Below are 16,383 nucleotides of genomic sequence, written 5' to 3' on the forward strand. Positions count from 1 at the left end.
GGGGGTGTTGCGTATGCCAACTGAGTGAGCGAAGTGGGTTATTTTAAAGTTTTATATGGACAACAAGATGGGGTATCACAAAATAGACACTAGATAATACAAACAGGTAAATTGAATCAATTATTTGTTTTCATTGCTGAAATACCTAATGGAGCTGCCAATTCATGTTGGAGAGTGAGGCTAGCAAGGCGTTCTGGAGGCTCAGAAGCTGTTTGGTTGATGCTATCGAGATCTATATTGGGTATCAATGTTGTCGTGGGTGGAACTTCCAAAACGCCGCTTTCATACATATGCTGTGGTTAGGACTCGCTGCTATGGTATCTACTGAGGAAATAAACAATCATGTACGTCCATGGCTGAACTAATCAGCCTGTGACGCTATCGGGGCCTTTCGACACCCGGTTCGGTTGGCCTTTCAAAAACTCCATCATCTTAGCAACGTCTAGCGGGCGGGGTGTCCGTGGTATCCAGATAAAGCATGATGTATGCTGTGCCGTGAAAGTAGTATGTACAATGAAGTGCTCAGTCTATGAGCTGTTGAATTGAATCGCGTGGCAGTTTTCTGCCCTCTTTCAGGCACTGCCCTTGTCGTCCTACGTGCTCCTGGAGGTAATGAAGCTGCGTCATGTTGTCCTTCTGGAAAGCAAAGGCACCGTTCCAGAACCCGCAATTGATATTCGTGGTCTCGTTGCGGATTACCACTTGTGCCTGAGCTGCCAAATCAACTGGAGGGATTCCGGGCTCTTCTCCCGAGCTCTCGCCTATTTCATCAACGAGGCTGTGTCCAGGCATATGGTGGAATAGTTCTGAGTTGAGTGTCCAGCAGCGAAGTCCGGGGCTCGGATACTTCCGTCGCAATGCTGGGTCTGGATGCAGCCTGGGATCCTTCCATGGTGGCGTGGGAGAGGGTGTGTTGGAGCCGTTGTTACACGCGTGAAGAAGGGCGACATCAAAAGCTCGTGGGCCATTCACTTTGTACTGCGGCGGTGCGAGTTCGCTCAGTAGGCGCTCGGCGGCTGGGCGTGTAATCGCGTAGCCAAAAGAACAAAGTGGAAACTTGGAGCGGTGCAAAGCTCGTGACTTTTGCGGCATCCTCAGCATACCAAACAAGCTTTGTGTGAATGGGTGCAGGTCCGATCTGTCGGGAAGTGTAGGGTCTCGATAAAGGATATGCGGTATGGCACTCAAGTTGTAGGATTGGTGTTCCGTCATTGGCCCGTCTTCAGTGACTTCATCGAAATAGTCGCCGCAATGGCCCAAGTAGACAACATCCCAGGCATCATGGTCGCCCCAGTACTGAGTCTGGTGGCTGCGAAAGCTGGCAAAGGGGTGGTGTGAACGTGGGCGTGCAGGAGGCGGCAGGAGCTGGCGTGCAGCACTCGCTGCGAGGGGAATCTGAATACTGCGCAGGCGAATGTCCCAGTCGACGTCGTCTTCTAGTATGAGTGCGGTCTCGGCGCCAGAGTTGAGGAACCTGAAGAGGCAGCGAATCAGCAGTGCTCCTGGGGAACGCTACACGAGCGGCAGCCAATGCGGAGGACGGGTGCGATTTGGGCTGCTTACCAGCGCAAGGCGTTGTGATGTCCCAACCACGCCAATATCGAGCCTTTCTGAACATCGTCTTGTCCATTGATGAAGCGCTGCACATGGCCTTCGGTCCAGACTGGCTGCTTCGGGATGGTGAGGTCGAAGTCGGTAACGTTTGCGGCCTGCACAAGCGAGTGGCGCCGTTCAGAGCCATCTCTGGAGACGACGACGACGGCACCGAACCCTAACGTCCTGTTCGCTGGTATCACCGACGACGCCCTTTGCTCGTGCGTGCGATCCACATCTCTGCTGTGGTACCAGGTGACGATGAAGATGAGGGTGAGGGCCAGCAGTAGCGGCGTCGAGCGCTTCCTGGACGCAAGCATGTCGGGATGGGAGGACGAAGGAAACAGAAAGGAAAGCAGAGTGTCAATACATGTCCTCGAAGCAAGGGCTGTAGGGGAGCAAGTACCACGGCGACAGAAACAGGGAGACGAAGCCGGGTACAACAGCGCAATGGCAATCGAGGAGTGTTTGCACTGAGCGAGCGAGCTCGAGGCAGGTCCGCAGTAGAGAAGGCGGCAGGGCAACGTTTATCTTAACTCGTCGTAGTAAAAGACTGGAGCCACCTGAAGTGGTTACAGGCCGGCAGCTCGCACTGACATTGGGTCTTGTAACAGCATAATTAGATTAAACCGCGGGCGGTAGCCAGGGATGATGATTATCCAAGGTGTGGGTATCGACGCGTAGGCAGATTCCAGGGCGGGAGCAATATGGACTGTGCGACTGGCAGCATTGCCCACCATGGGCAAGCGACGTCGAAGCAGGGCTCCATGGCATTCCGAGGACGTATATAGATTGCTGGTGGTTGTTTTCCTTCTTTGCCCATCCGGTAGTTGGTCTTCCCATATAGCCAGCACGTGACCGTCGTGACCGACCCCCTGGATAGAAAGACGCCGACAGGGCTGAGCTTACACATGCGCCCCCCAGTCGACGACGACGACGACGACGACGTCCGACGGCGGACCAACACGGCCAAGTTACACTTCGCGCATTACAGTCACAGCTACTACCTAGGGGTTAGCCACGAGTGCGACCTGTTTATATGCTCTTTGCCTTTGCCTATTCCTATTCCTATTCGCGTCGTGTCGTCTGCCATAGCTGCGAGTGACATGTTGTGTGCCGCTGCACCCTGAAACATTCCGTGCTACAGAGAGCTTGTCCTCTGCATCTTTGCCCTTCTGGAAGCCTTTACGACTCCAGCTCTAGAAGACACCCATCCACTCGTTGGCCTACCGCACCACATGCCCGGCTATTCAACGCGCCTATAGCCATGGCCACACTGGGCTCGCCGTCGCCCCCGGCTTCGCCTTCACGAACGATGCGCCGCCGCGGCTGGGCCAGGAAAGTCGAGCGCTACTGCTGCACTGCCGTCACTTTCTTCCCGCTGTTCTTCGTGTACGGCCTGACGTCGTGGGCCGTGTGGGTAGAGGCAGGCATCGGCCTGGTGCCCTCCAAGAATGTCTGGACTGGTGCGTCCATCTCCTTATCCGGCCAAGCATATTGCGACACAACGCGCCATGGCATGCCGCATGTCTTCTCGTACACGAGACACCGCGGGGCTTGGAAGTTTGACCACGATAGCTAACATGGACACTAGGAAAGTTCTCCTCGGCGCTCGGCGTCTTCTTCTATCTCATGCTCAACTGGAGCTACTCGACCGCCGTCTTCACCGATCCTGGCTCGCCGCTGAACCTGAATAATGGCTATAGCCACCTGCCAACACAAGAAGGAGGGGGGCTGCAGTACACGTCATTCACGGTCAAAGCCTCAACTGGCGATTTGAGGTTCTGCAACAAGTGCCAGTCTAAGAAGCCAGATCGCTCCCACCACTGCTCAACCTGCAAACGATGTGTCTTGAAAATGGACCACCACTGCCCTTGGCTTGCGACGTGCGTTGGCCTCAGAAACTACAAGGCCTTCTTGCTCTTCCTCGTGTATTTGACCTTCTTCTGCTGGACCTGTTTCGCCGCGTCTGCAACGTGGGTATGGAGTGAGATCCTAAACGACGAGCAGTTCACCGAATCATTCATGCCCGTCAACTATGTCTTGCTTGCTGTACTGTCCGGCATCATCGGAATTGTAATATCTGGCTTTACTGCATGGCATCTGTGGCTGACTGTTAAGGGGCAAACAACAATCGAAAGCTTGGAGAAGACGCGCTACTTGTCACCGCTCAGACAAGCTATGAAGCACAATCTTAACGACCGTAACTATGTCGATGCTCAAGCGAATGGGCGACTAAGCATCAGCGATCAATTGCGCGAAATCCATGCGAATGTCCTGCCAGGAGTGACTAGGCCTGAGGAAGGTGAGGTCCCCTCGCGTTCAACATCCCGCTCTCCGGTACCAGGCCACGCCCCGACGAGCAATGGCTATTCACACCCGAACAGCCAAGCATACGAATATCGAGAACGTCAACAGAACCAAGAACGCTACGATAATTACCTCGATGAAAGAGATAACGAGATGCTCCCCAATGCCTTCGATCTAGGCTGGAAACGCAACATCAACCATGTCTTTGGTCCGTCCCCGATAAAATGGCTCCTTCCGATCTGCAACACCACAGGGGATGGATGGTCATGGGAGCCGAGTCCGAAATGGCTTGCAGCACGGGAGAGCATAAAGCGGGAAAGGGAGGTGGAAGAGCAGCGACAAAAGCAGCGTGAGCGAGCTGCCGGTTGGGGTGTCGATTCTCCTACTGAAGCAGAGTTTAGGCGCCCCACCCGAACTCCAGAGGGTTGGCAACCTATCCAGCACAACCAACCTGTTACCCGACAACCCCACCGGCCCGAGTGGCAGTCACCGCTGCGCCATGGGGAACAAGCACAATACCTTACCACCTCCAATGGCATCCTGAAGTCTCCACGAGAAGGCCGAAGAAGTCCGAGCAAAGCGGATCAAATCCTGGGAAGAGAAAACGGCATGTACGCCGACGGTGACGTGCAACTTCAGAATATCGACCGCAGGAAGTTTGACCAGTATAACTACATTTCTGAAGATGAAGATGAAGACTACGAGGTCTCTAGCGATGAGCAAGCCGCCGATCAAAGGAGCGCCCAAAAGACCAAGACCGTCTCAGCACCCCCTAAGGGGACGAAGAATTGGAACGACATCCCAGAGGGCTTTTTAAATCCAGCGCCGAGGGGAAAGAAGAGTGCCAGTCAAGAGAGGAAGCCGAGCCCGCTAAAGACAGAGGGGTGGGATGATTGGACGGCCTAAAATAGGCATCATTGGGGGGTATGGAACACGATGGGATGTTGGTATGTATACATGTAATTCTGCATACGAAGGCGTCTCTTGCATATGGCGGCGTTCTTCACCTGATACTAGACGTTGGATGTAAAAACTGGGTTTATGATACGATAGGTATTTAAGTAAATACGAACATTTTCAACTTCTTGACAACCCTCTAGAAATTATATCAATCAAGCTATGCTGGACGGCAGGCTTCACGACCTTCTGGTGCAGAGAGACAAACAGTTTCAGAAGGTCGAAGATGCTTGAATCAGAAACTCGAACGTGATTGCTACCGTCAGCTAGACAAGCGATTGGACTGGACAATCTATGGAAAACACATATATAGAACCCTTCCCCCTTGATTATGAACTTGTTCACCCAACCTAGCCAGTCCAAAATGTTACCGGACGTCAATACAAATGATGACAGCCCCGCTCCAGCTGTCTCAACCGCGGACTATCACGCCTTCACTCTCCTTCAGCGTAAGTATCTCCAGGCTACCTTCAATTTCATCTTTGTGCGCACATCCAATTAACATGTACAATAGAGCTCCTCCCCTCCGTCTTCGAGCCTTCAGAATCTGCTACAATCCTCGTCGCATGTCACGGCGATACTTCTAACCGGTTTCGTGCAGCTATTGTTGGTCGCTCTCTGAAAAGCCAAGTGCCTGTCCAAACCCTGCTGGTGAGCCCGCGAAAAGGCACTACTCGCGAAGAGGCACTTCTCAAGCTCCTCCATGTGGTAGAAACGATTTCGGCTTATACGCTGGATGTCATCGTGTATGAGGCTATGGAGGGTGTGCTACGAGACCGTAGAGAAGAAGAGGATGGTCATGAGCACGAGGATGCAAAGGCGGCAAGGAAGAACCAAATGACAGCGAAGAGAGGACGAAAGAAGAGTACCGAGGAGACGAAGAGCAAAGGCAGATCGAAGAAAGCGCAGAAGATGAGCCGCGAGGTCGAAGACGAAAAGGACGAGCCATCTTCACCGAAGCAGAAGGAAACTAAGCGTACGGCTAAGAAGCAGAGCGTCTCCTATCCGAACCATACGGAGGAGAAGGGCACGCTCGCCAAAGCCATACGCTCACTGCCGTCTGAAAAATCTACGCAGGTGCCGGGACCAGAGGACCAGAAAGATGCCACGACCACGGATGAGGAAACCGAAGATTCGTCCCGGTCCAAGCCCACTTCGCTGAGATTCGCATCGAAGAAGAACACTCCGCTTCATAGGAGGACAAGGATTGGACGTTTGAAGGAGCAAAAGGAGAAGGAGGAGGAGGAGGAGGACAAGGCTGGCAAGTAAGATGACCAAAGTAGGGGTAGAAGCAGAAGGGATTTGGAGTGCTGAGTGGTAGGTGCCAGTGATGAAGAAAATTGCTCAGTAACCCATAACAGGTAGCAAAAACCACTATCCATTCAGAACGAATTTCCCTCCTATTCCTGCATTGAACAATTGCCGGATTTGTCTGCCGTCCCAAAAATCCCGTTACACACATTTGAGGGCGGATGCTACATTGGTTCGCTTCTAGTGTACCACGAGTTTGCTTTGGCACGGTAATTTCCTTTACGCAGCCTCATCTCAACGTGAGCAAACACAATCAATGATGACGTGGAATGCTCACCGGTCCTGCCGATTTCCCCCCATATAGTCTTTCCCGTGCCCTCGAGTTTTCATCCATTAACATTCCCAGTCGAACAGCAATGACAAGCATACCCGAACGCCTCACTCGACCGCGAGAGCCCCTACCCAATCTACGCGGCGAAGACGAGACTGAGCTCTCGTATCTAACGAATCTAATCGAGAGTGAGTGGCTCCTTTCGTTTCCTGGAATTTATACTCTGTATTTAAACTGCACTCCATCCCACACTTCATCCGATTACTAATGTGGAGCCTTCTGACCATACCTAGCGCTATCGTGGATCCTGTTTCCCACCAAACACTCTACTTGCGTAGTTGGCCGCCATCCGCGTCCTCCCGACACCTCTAGCACATTCTGTGCCTCCCTCTACTCTATGGGTAAGGGCGGCGTGAAATGTCTTGATATAGGACCTGAGATGGGGGTAACAAGGAAGGAGGTGTTGAAGAAGCTATTGGGGGTTGTCGAGCTGGACATTGGCAAGATGATGTACAGGGATGCGAGACGAGCAGGTGCGGAGGGGGGAGGGGGGAGAGTTGGTGGAAACGGGGAGAGGGAGAGGGGAGGAACTGGTTGATGTGACTTGTAAAAGAGGACAAAGACGAAAGTGGTTGGGGTGTTTGGTACAGGGAGGAAATCGCATGGTGAAAAGGCATGCAGAAACAATACCTGCGTTATTATACCCTTCTGCATACCTATCGTTACTTCCTACCCCAGAGCCTATAACTTAGCCTTGTCATCTAATAACTGTATGCCCGCTGCTTCCTCTAGCTCTTTCACAGCTTCCTTCGTCTTCCCAAGGTTGACCTTAATCGTCCTTAACCCCGTCTTCTTCGCGAACTTCAGATTAATCCCAATATCATCCAAAAACAGCGTGTCCTGCGCCGTCACCTCGCCCATCCCTCTTTTCTTCGCAATCTCACTCATCTCCCGTACTGCAAGTTGATATGCTGCCGGGTCAGGCTTCCTCACCCCGACTGCAGCCGAGCCAAGAAATACATCAAAACATGTCGTTACATCTTTTGAATCGTTTGCGTATGGGTTGGGCGCTGGAGGATGGATCAAGTCCTTGGTAAAGAGTTGGCCTTCGTCATCAAGAATGCCGGTTGGAAAGGTGACGTTGTTGCTGAAGGCGCCTAGTACGAATTTCTGGCTCTCTCTGAGCTTTCGCAGTGCAGGGTACATGTACGGATCCGGCGCTCTGCTGAGCTTCATCATGCGCCAGAAGAGCCTCTTCGCGTTGACCTCCGGTACCTGTGGTTTTCCGCCGTCTACGGCCTGGCCACCACCCACACTCTGTTGCTTGGCGAGCTTCTGAAGGTACTCTGTCCATACCTCAGGCCTGGAAAGTTGTGTCTTGAACGCAGCGAACCAGTCGTCATTCAGTTCGACCTCGCCCCGCTCGATGAGTTGCCATGCACCGGTGTCGTGAGGCCCTTTCTGGATCGCGTAGTTTATGTAGCCGACGGGAATGTTGTTCTCGATTTCGTAATCGAGGATGGCTTGGAAGGGTGATATGACCTATCCATCTGATGTCAGTCGGGGCGCCTCTAGATGTGGGGGTGGAGTCAAGCTATACGCACAACTACGCCGCCGATATCGAAGAGGATTGCTTTCGGTGGCCGGACAGAGGTGGCCATGGTGATTGGAAAGAAGTAGGTATTGATTTACTCTAGCTACAGGCTTTCATGGCGGTTCGTAGCGTGCCATGGCGGTTGGTGTTATAGGAAAGCTGGGAGGTCGAGGGACCTCGGCAATGGATGTCGTTTATCGCTAACGCCAAGTTTTCGATTATCTGGACCATCACGTCTACATCATCACCATAAGAGGATAGGGTTCAACACGTTCCCCTGCCGCTACTCACTACAACCGATGCGTGTCGATTAATTATTTCAGGGTTCAACCGGTAAAAAACAAACACATATCCGAGAATCAACATCATGGTCCTATCTGCACCATTGCGACACCACGGTTTACGATGCTATTGCTTCTTCAAAAACCCAAAGCGGCGACGAGACCTTTCGGTGACGGGAGTCGGATTTCTAGTCAATGTCACCTCTGCTTGGCCGCAAGTGGTTTGTACATCTTAAGTTACTTACGTGTCTAGCGATGCATCTCTTGTCGTTGTAGTCAACTGTGTTGCCCCAGATCCTTGCCTTGCAGGCTGTGCTACCGGTGCTCCCTGTGCTCTTTGCCACTCTTTTACGAACTTGTTAACCTTAAAGCTCCCTCGCGTGCAGGATAGGCTGTTGGCATCTATGCTTAGACTATGATAATCGCGAAAAAGCTTCAGCGCATCCAAGTTGCCACTGCCTTCGCATGCTAATTGTACTGGTGTTCTCTGACGGCTCGAATCTTTTGTCTCGATATTGACCTTTGACGGTGGCTTCAAGAGGGCCTCCAGAGCTGTATTGTTTGCATCAATCAACGCTTTATGTATGGGATATTTCCTACAGCGAGGACATAATTTGTTTGCCAAGTCTTCATCCAGAACCAGTTGACGGATCTTCTCGACCTCTCCGTGGCTCATTGCAGCACAGAGTGCAGAGGGCTCGGAAGAGCCTTCTGCCATCGGCATCCCTGTAGATGATACTGAAACTTCTGAAAACGTCACTGCTCCCTCTAGCAATGCTGCTGGCTCTTGTGGCGGTGCTGTTGCTGTCTGTGGAGATACTGGGCGTGTGTTCGAAGGTGCTGTTTGTGACTCTGAAGGTGCTACTTGTATTGATGAAGATGATATTAGCACTTCCACGAGTGGTGATTGTATCTCTTGAGTTTCTGTTGTAGGCTGTGGATATTGAGGCCTGACAAGATTTGGAGCTACTTCTATACGCTTGTATTCATCTCGAATTTTGACGAACTTCTTGTGTAGTTCGGCAGCGTCAATTCTTGACTTCTTATCGATGAGAAGGACATGCATGAATATGACACAGAGCGCGTCCTTGACAATGCGTCGTTCTGGCTCGGGGGATGCATCGTAGACTTCATTAGACCATCGCATGATGTCGGGGTGCAAAGTCGCCTCCAGTCTGTCTTCTATGATACCGACCTCGGGTATAAAGTCAATATAGTCCAGGGAATTATGCTTGAAACGTGGCCATTGATGCATTTTACTAGTTACGTAGAGTGAGCGGCGTTCGCCACCTTGGTCTTTGAACGTTACTGTCGCAGAGTCTCGGAAGCGCTTCGCCCCACTATACGGATTGTATAGGAAGCCAAGTACTACGAGCAGGATACCACCCATGGACCATACTTCGCTTTCATCGCTTGCTAGACTAGTGCCTGGAACCTGAATTTCTGGTGCCTGATAAAGCGCGGGTCCTCGTCCTGCCGGAACTGTGGATGCAGTAGAATCCGAGTTGCTCAACTCAAGTCGCTCTCGGCTGCTAGATCTGACTTTGATTTTTCTTTTCGCCAAGTTGAAGTCGGTAAGTTTCCATATTCGGCCATCGTTAATTCCTGGTTCGGCGCTCTCGTAGATCAAGATGTTGTCAGGCTTGAGATCGAGATGCAGAAACCTGACCTTCTTATGCAAGAAGTCCAGCGCCTCCACTATGTCAACAGCCTTAGCAATGACGGAACCATTGCTTGCGTAAAAGCGTCTATTATCCCCTTTGTTTAAAAACTCGTCGAGATTGCATATCGCCAGTTCAAAAAACAGGGAATGACAGAGTTTGCCTTCGCTGTCTTCGTAGATAAGGCCGCCCAGATCCAGGACAATTCTCTTATGGATGGATACGTTCTGCCTAAGCTCCTGCAGGAAGTCTCGCTCAGTTTCATAATCTTTATCGTCTTCAAAGACTTTCATAGCGACCAACTGATCCATCGAAAAAGTTCGATACTCGTCGTTCTTTTTATCTCTCCAATATCCTGCGGCAACCTTGACCTTATAAACTGTGCCTGAAGCTCCGCGCTTGATCTCTTTAGGATTGCCGATGAAGGGCTTCCGGCACATGCGAGGTACCCGCTCATAATATTGTTCCGTAATTGTAAATGGTAGGAATATCCATTGCTTCTCCAATATGTATTCCCAATGATGGAAACCTATACCAGGGAGCCATCGTCCATCCGCGGACAGCGGCAGGTCCTCATCAGACGGAAATTTTGCATCGTCGGAAGAAAGCCAGTCTTTGAATAGCGAGAGTAGTTCTTCTCGCTGGTCCAACAAAAAGAGAGCAAGAAGTGAAATCCGAGAAGGATTCTTGACTGTCTTCTGCGCATAACCTATGACGTCGTGGCTGGGATTGTCAATCCAGGGATTGCTCGTCAACATATCATTAGGCTCTCTTTGCGGTACAACTATGCGAAAGAGCTTCTGATACAAGGCAATGAGTGAATCATGGCAAAGAATCTGGTCAAGGTCCGCCTTCGGCAAAAATCGATCGGACCGAGGTTCTCTTGTGCGACGAATCGCGTCTGCGAGTGCCTGGGATAGTGTCTCTGCAGTCGAAAGTACCATGGTCCTGAAGCTCGCATGATTCTGTTGGTATGTATTCTGGACTTCACCTTCCGTCAGGCCTATGGTATGAGTATCGAGTCGTGAAGGTGGACTACACGTGGCTGAAGATTGTTGCTCGTGGGCTTTAACACAAGTAGGACATGTGGACTTTCAAGTAATGATTATTGGAAGACTTGGGCTCAAAAGTCAGTAGGTCACAATAGGTCGGCCGCTGGTTGCGCGGGGACGAAAGAACACATTGCGGGGGTGATTTCTGGGGGCGAGGACGTCACCTGGGCGCGCTAAAAACCAGGCAGCCATCCAACATTGATGTTAATGGGCGCCCCTGCCCTGCAGCACGCCACCAATACTCATCCACCTAATGCCCCAAAACAAGGCAAAATACTATACTCCTAACTTGGTATACTTTTCATGTTACTAATCTTTGTTCACTAAGATCAAGACGATGATACGACGGTGCCCCGACACGTGGTCACCATGGGCCATTTACACTGCATAAGAACGCCTGAGGACGCCGCCGCCGCTGAAACCGTGGCAACATCAGGCTTCCATCCTTTTCATGATGCCTCAGTACGAGACCCCAGCGAGATACTACACCCTTAAGGGAATTGAGGAAGCCCTCCGCAAGAAATACCCGACGGTTCATAACTTCTTTCTAAAAGAAGTCGAGGGGATCAGTGGTACTACGATTAGATATGTTGCAGACAAGAAGCTTACAGATGTGAGTCAAGTGACTGAATTGCTTAGCTCGACCGCTGATCAATTCAAGGACGAACTGAGGTAAGAGACTGAGGCTTCCTATATGACCGGTGAAAGCTCATTGCCCATTCCGTGACAGGGAAGCGAAAATCGAAAGCTAAGGCGGTGCTGATTCAGCCTTGTGACGCAAGATGCGTGCAGCAAGCCATAGTTAGTGGGAGGATCACAGCTGCATATATAGTAGTGATCAAAGCCTTCTTATCTTTCCTCTCACAGATTCTAAGATTGAATCCCAAACAAATGACTATGAGCAGCAGGCGGACATACGCAGTTGGGCCCGACCTACAATGCTTGTCATCATCAGCATCTCGTATACAATCAGATTTTGCCCTTGATGCCTACCTGTGCTCTAGTTCAGTTGCTAAACATATTATGGACACCATCTGTATCCCGGCAGATCCAACACAAGCCACCATAACACAAACTTTGACCTGCGCTTCACAACTATCGTCCCACCTGAAATACTCCTCTGGTATACAAGACCAAGGTGTCGAAATTTTGTAAGTTGCGCAAGATCATGTTCATTGATTTTGAGACTCATCTCAATTGTTAGTTTTATACATCAACGAAATACGTGGGCGTCTCTTGATGTGAGCAAGGAGATGATCATGCTTCTTCAGGACCATTTTCACTTGAGACATGAATTCTTGCAGATGTTATCCTTCTTTCGCGACCGTGTCAAGCCAAATGAAGAGGCTTTCTGTGGCGCAGCACGATCATTCTCGGTAGCTGATCGTTCTCGTGGGTTGCCCAAGCGCTTGGAACTGTATGACCGCTAATGACCATGTGAAGATCTCACTTACGTTTACAAGTACCCTGAGAAGAAGGAAGTCAAGGCTGGAAATCCGTGGCGGATCAGACAAACAGGAATTTATCATGTTTACGATCATCATCGACCCTCCTCAACCTTCGTCATCGTCAGCCCAAGCCCAAATGCGCAGTTCAAGACTCATCTTGAAGATGTGTTGCGAGACCCTGATATCAGATCCCGTATTTTTTTGCATCCAACATTGATCCATGCAATGTTGATAGCAAGTCACCTTGGCACGTGGCGGAGGTATCTCGAATATTACGATGAAAATATCATCGACGCTGTGAGTGGTCTTCGATTATGGTCTTGCCGCGTCTGACAGTAAAACAGGAGTTGAGTAGCGCCGCCGCTAATTTCGGGGAGTCATCAGTCTGTTTCCAAACCCTGCAGCGTGTTCGCGCAGTGCGGAAGGATATCCTGATATCAGAGCCTCTTCTCAGTTCGACCAGCAACATTCTCTCCGAGATCAGCCAATTTCATAAGCAAGTAGAGTTGACACAAGGCGTAGGAAAAGACAAGAGTATCATTATCGAAGCAAGCCTAATAGATTTCCAAAAGGAAGCCTTGTCTTACAATCAACACTCCACGTACCTTACCAAAAGAGCTCAATCCGTGGAACAGACAGTCGTTGATATGCTGGACTGGAACTTCCAATTACTAGCTCAAGTTCAAACAAAACTTGCACGCGAAGATTCGGTTGCAATAAGAGCCCTCACTCTTGTCACTGCATTCTACCTTCCATTTTCATTCGTTGCAGTAAGGCTTCCCCCCTCACGATGCCTCGTCGAGGCTAACGGCTATGCAGACAATGCTAGGCATGAATTTGCTGGAATTCGACTCAGAATCGCGCAATCTAGTTGTATCAAAGCAACTCTGGCTTTACTTCGTCATTGCCATTCCCTTGACAGCATTGACGCTAGTCTGCTGGAAGTGGAACATGCTTCAACACCCCAAAAGCTACAAACATGGAAATTTGGAAAAGATGGATTATGCTTCAGACTTAGAGATGGTGTAAAGTTTTGAACAGCATTAGTCGTATCCCCTGAACGACTACTTAGCAAGAAATGCTACTACGTAGTCCACTACTCACATTCTAGCGTCCCTCTATCATCCCCATCTTAATACTATGTATGTCTTCGTGCTCCCTTCCTGAAAGCTTTACCCCAAAAACTCTTGATCATTGCCTTCCAGTCTGCATCTTGTCCTACATGTTCTTTGTATTCGTCCTCGGCTGTCTCAAGTTGAATAAAGCCACAATTCTTCCAGCTCCTGCAGCCTGCCCCATGACACCATTCTAAACCACGGAAGGCCTTGCGCAACAAAATGGCACAGGTATAAACAAAGACGAAGTGTGTAGGCGCTTCGAGTTGTTCGAAAATATCTTCCAAGTCCTCACTCCCGGTATTGGGCACTAGCCAGTAGCATAGAAACCAAGCCAAGATATTCATTCCGGAGAAAAAAAACAAAGTGTTGTCTTGACCAAGGTTTCTCGTCATAGCCGGGGCACATAAAGCTAGCACGCCTGCGCCTAGAAAGTTCCAGAAAACGGCCAAGCTCATGCCAAGCTCTCTATTCGTTAGTGGAAATACTTCTGCGGAGATAACAAAAGCTGCAGGTCCTTCGCCAATCGAATATGCTGCTGTAAAAAGCATGAGGAGTACAATGTAGGCAATGCCGGCTCCAGTACCGACTCTGCCTGTTGCAGAGTCATTAGTAGACTTCCGAAGGATCAGTCCGCTGATCAGTAGTGTTGCGAACATGCAGGGGAATGACCAATTTAATAGTGTTCGCCGCCCTTCGCTCCTGTCAATATAGAAAAGAGCAGGAATCGTGAATAAGAAGTTCACAACTCCGAATGCGAAGGACAACCAGAGATGTTTAGTGTTGTCCTGTAGGGTGGGATTCTGAGAATTGGAGAAGAACGAGTTTCGGAAGAAAGTACCAGCTAGAAATGCTAGTAGATTGATGCCGCAGAGTTGCTGGGCAATCATGACAGCAGCAGCAGCACCATTGGCTCGAGTCATTCTTCTTGTGCTGATCATGAGACGCCACCGCTGTCCCCATGAGACATATTCAATTGGTGTGTTGTGGGGGGCCTTTATCGATTGCTGACCCTGGTTATCGATGATTGTCGATCTGTTCTCGTTGACCACAGCTGCTGGTGTGTCGCCATTGACCCTAGCCTCTGTGCTGTGCATGTTCACTGCAACCCCTGATGCGTGTCCGGTAACCGCGACTTTTGAGGTGAATTCGTTGGTTGCCTCCCTTGATGCATGTTCGTTGAATTTGGAGTGGCTCTGATCGTCATTTTCCTTCTTCAAGAAGTCTTGCTCTTGAAGTAGTCTCATATACAGAAGATACAGTTCACCCGCGGCAAGCATATTGGTGGGCTTGCCGTGCAATTGAGATAGCGATTTCAGCGCAGCTCTGACCAAGCCTTTCCTTCTCTTTTCAAACTCAAAATCGCTCAGTTTCTCACTCTTCTTGAACCCGCTTCTCTTCAGAAGCCAACGTGGTGACTCTGTTCACTCACGTGAGCCGGCGAACATTAAAGATGTCAGACGAAGACATGACTTACCGGGCGCGAAGAGGACCATGGAGAACAACAGCAGCGCGGGAATGAAGGCTGAGATGAACATGTACCTCCAACTTTCACTTGGGTTCAAGCGATACAAACTCAAATTTGCAACTGAGCCCGCAGCTATGCCGCAGGCCACGAATAGCTGCCAGCAGACAAGTAGAACTCCACGAACGTTCCTTGGAGATGTTTCCGAGAGCCAGATAGGAACAATGGCTGCTTTACCTGCCATTCCTGCACCTAGGATAATTCTGAAGGCTAGAAATTCCCAGAAGTTGTGGCTTGCCGCGCAGCCAATAACGGAGATAAAGCTACAGGTGCCCGCGACAATGATTGCACCACGCCGCCCGAATCTCCAGAGTTCGGGAAGACGATCTGTGAAAAAGAGACCCAGGAATGCTCCACAGAGAAACGGTGCGCCAACGGCGAAACCGAGCCACCACGTGTTAGCCCCTAAGGGTAAATTGTTGTCGTCTGATGTCGGCGTCAAGTCGTAAGCTGCGGTAGAAACGAAAGGTTTGCCTAAGTCGTTCATAGCTTCGATCGCAGCGCCTGATCTCAGTAAGCATTGGTTGCTCTAAAGAGCACTGTGTAAACCTACCAGCCATAGCAGCCTGGTCCCATCCCCTATTGAAACGTTAAACATGGGCGGATCGATGAGAGATGTAGCTTACTGTGTCATAGCAGCGAAAATGCAGGCGACGATCAAGAGCCAATGTTGCCTTGACAAATGTAGCAGCGTCTCCCATTTCCCTCTCATCCAGGCGTGATACAAGGTTTCCACTTCCAGTTTACTATATTCCCAATCACCGATCTTGAGCTCAAATGGCAACTCTGTTTCTTCGGAAGGTCGCAAAGCGGTTTTAAACTGCTCTCTTCCTTTCTTAAATCGCCGCCACGCTCTCCTAATCCATTGCAATCGTCTCGCGAAACGCGATCCCTCGATGAGTCCATGTCTAGATGCGTCTCCGATATTGTCGAACCGCCCCTCTATTGTGGCTCTGTATTTGACTGCCAATATACCGCGGATCAACACTCCTTCCTCGATTTTGAAGTTGTATTCCTTGAAGAATAGGCGAGCGTGGGTGTCGGTCACCAAATGCAAGGGATTTCTCTTGCTCTCACTGATGATTTGTTGGTCAGCTTCGTTTGCTGGGAGACAACACAAACTCACTATTCGTCGATCTTGATGAAGATCCTATGCGCCTCTGTAGTTGCGGCGCTCAATGAGATATCCATAGGTTTTATGAGGACAAGAGCAACAAGGGCGCCCGAAAGAATGGCTGTGAGCTTTGTTCAAGTGGTTCAGAGGG

At 50.3% G+C, this 16,383-nt stretch overlaps 8 protein-coding genes across 8 annotated transcripts; 4 read left to right on the forward strand and 4 right to left on the reverse strand.

Moving 5' to 3' along the window:
* Positions 1-522: 522 nt before the first annotated feature.
* K460DRAFT_279349 (glycosyltransferase family 25 protein) lies at positions 523-1,913 on the reverse strand (the record flags this gene model as incomplete). The annotated part of the gene is made up of 2 exons (XM_040928324.1): positions 523-1,474; positions 1,564-1,913. The coding sequence occupies 2 exons, from the start codon at positions 1,911-1,913 to the stop codon at positions 523-525; spliced, it is 1,302 nt and encodes a 433-aa protein (XP_040791974.1).
* Positions 1,914-2,514: 601 nt separating this feature from the next.
* K460DRAFT_415788 (zf-DHHC-domain-containing protein) lies at positions 2,515-4,996 on the forward strand. The gene is made up of 2 exons (XM_040937759.1): positions 2,515-3,059; positions 3,188-4,996. The coding sequence occupies exons 1-2, from the start codon at positions 2,861-2,863 to the stop codon at positions 4,807-4,809; spliced, it is 1,821 nt and encodes a 606-aa protein (XP_040791975.1). The 5' UTR covers positions 2,515-2,860; the 3' UTR covers positions 4,810-4,996.
* Positions 4,997-5,667: 671 nt separating this feature from the next.
* On the forward strand, positions 5,668-6,137 carry K460DRAFT_365298 (uncharacterized protein). Its single transcript, XM_040933154.1, has one exon. It carries the CDS (start codon positions 5,698-5,700, stop codon positions 6,127-6,129), a length of 432 nt encoding a protein of 143 aa, XP_040791976.1. The 5' UTR covers positions 5,668-5,697; the 3' UTR covers positions 6,130-6,137.
* Positions 6,138-6,542: 405 nt separating this feature from the next.
* Positions 6,543-6,968, forward strand: K460DRAFT_267324 (uncharacterized protein; the record flags this gene model as incomplete). The annotated part of the gene is made up of 2 exons (XM_040927523.1): positions 6,543-6,630; positions 6,736-6,968. Coding segments are annotated over 2 exons (321 nt in total), but the record flags the coding sequence as incomplete, so codon positions are not given.
* A 215-nt stretch (positions 6,969-7,183) lies between these two features.
* On the reverse strand, positions 7,184-8,103 carry K460DRAFT_376056 (HAD-like protein; the record flags this gene model as incomplete). The annotated part of the gene is made up of 2 exons (XM_040934835.1): positions 7,184-7,984; positions 8,047-8,103. The coding sequence occupies 2 exons, from the start codon at positions 8,101-8,103 to the stop codon at positions 7,184-7,186; spliced, it is 858 nt and encodes a 285-aa protein (XP_040791978.1).
* A 1,457-nt stretch (positions 8,104-9,560) lies between these two features.
* Positions 9,561-10,922, reverse strand: K460DRAFT_276311 (kinase-like protein; the record flags this gene model as incomplete). Its single annotated transcript, XM_040928106.1, has 1 exon — positions 9,561-10,922. A coding segment is annotated over one exon (1,362 nt), but the record flags the coding sequence as incomplete, so codon positions are not given.
* Positions 10,923-11,798: 876 nt separating this feature from the next.
* Positions 11,799-13,562, forward strand: K460DRAFT_90675 (uncharacterized protein). Its single transcript, XM_040938792.1, has 5 exons — positions 11,799-12,181; positions 12,235-12,422; positions 12,474-12,775; positions 12,823-13,248; positions 13,298-13,562. Exons 1-5 carry the CDS (start codon positions 11,922-11,924, stop codon positions 13,505-13,507), a joined length of 1,386 nt encoding a protein of 461 aa, XP_040791980.1. The 5' UTR covers positions 11,799-11,921; the 3' UTR covers positions 13,508-13,562.
* A 54-nt stretch (positions 13,563-13,616) lies between these two features.
* K460DRAFT_354268 (MFS general substrate transporter) lies at positions 13,617-15,752 on the reverse strand (the record flags this gene model as incomplete). Its single annotated transcript, XM_040931770.1, has 4 exons — positions 13,617-15,013; positions 15,071-15,622; positions 15,672-15,697; positions 15,745-15,752. The coding sequence occupies 4 exons, from the start codon at positions 15,750-15,752 to the stop codon at positions 13,617-13,619; spliced, it is 1,983 nt and encodes a 660-aa protein (XP_040791981.1).
* Between the last annotated feature and the right edge of the window lie 631 nt (positions 15,753-16,383).

This window comes from Cucurbitaria berberidis, assembly GCF_010015615.1.
Source record: "Cucurbitaria berberidis CBS 394.84 unplaced genomic scaffold K460scaffold_2, whole genome shotgun sequence".
Lineage (NCBI taxonomy): Eukaryota > Fungi > Ascomycota > Dothideomycetes > Pleosporales > Cucurbitariaceae > Cucurbitaria > Cucurbitaria berberidis.

Bases quoted from the DNA above. Each gene is read 5' to 3' on its own strand.
- K460DRAFT_365298 (XM_040933154.1), top strand. From the start codon at position 5,698: ATGACAGCGAAGAGAGGACGAAAGAAGAGTACCGAGGAGACGAAGAGC.
- K460DRAFT_90675 (XM_040938792.1), top strand. From the start codon at position 11,922: ATGACTATGAGCAGCAGGCGGACATACGCAGTTGGGCCCGACCTACAA. The intron at 12,423-12,473 runs GTGGGTTGCCCA...GACCATGTGAAG, and splicing joins CTCGGTAGCTGATCGTTCTC to ATCTCACTTACGTTTACAAG. The intron at 12,776-12,822 runs GTGAGTGGTCTT...ACAGTAAAACAG, and splicing joins ATGAAAATATCATCGACGCT to GAGTTGAGTAGCGCCGCCGC.
- K460DRAFT_415788 (XM_040937759.1), top strand. From the start codon at position 2,861: ATGGCCACACTGGGCTCGCCGTCGCCCCCGGCTTCGCCTTCACGAACG. The intron at 3,060-3,187 runs GTGCGTCCATCT...CATGGACACTAG, and splicing joins CTCCAAGAATGTCTGGACTG to GAAAGTTCTCCTCGGCGCTC.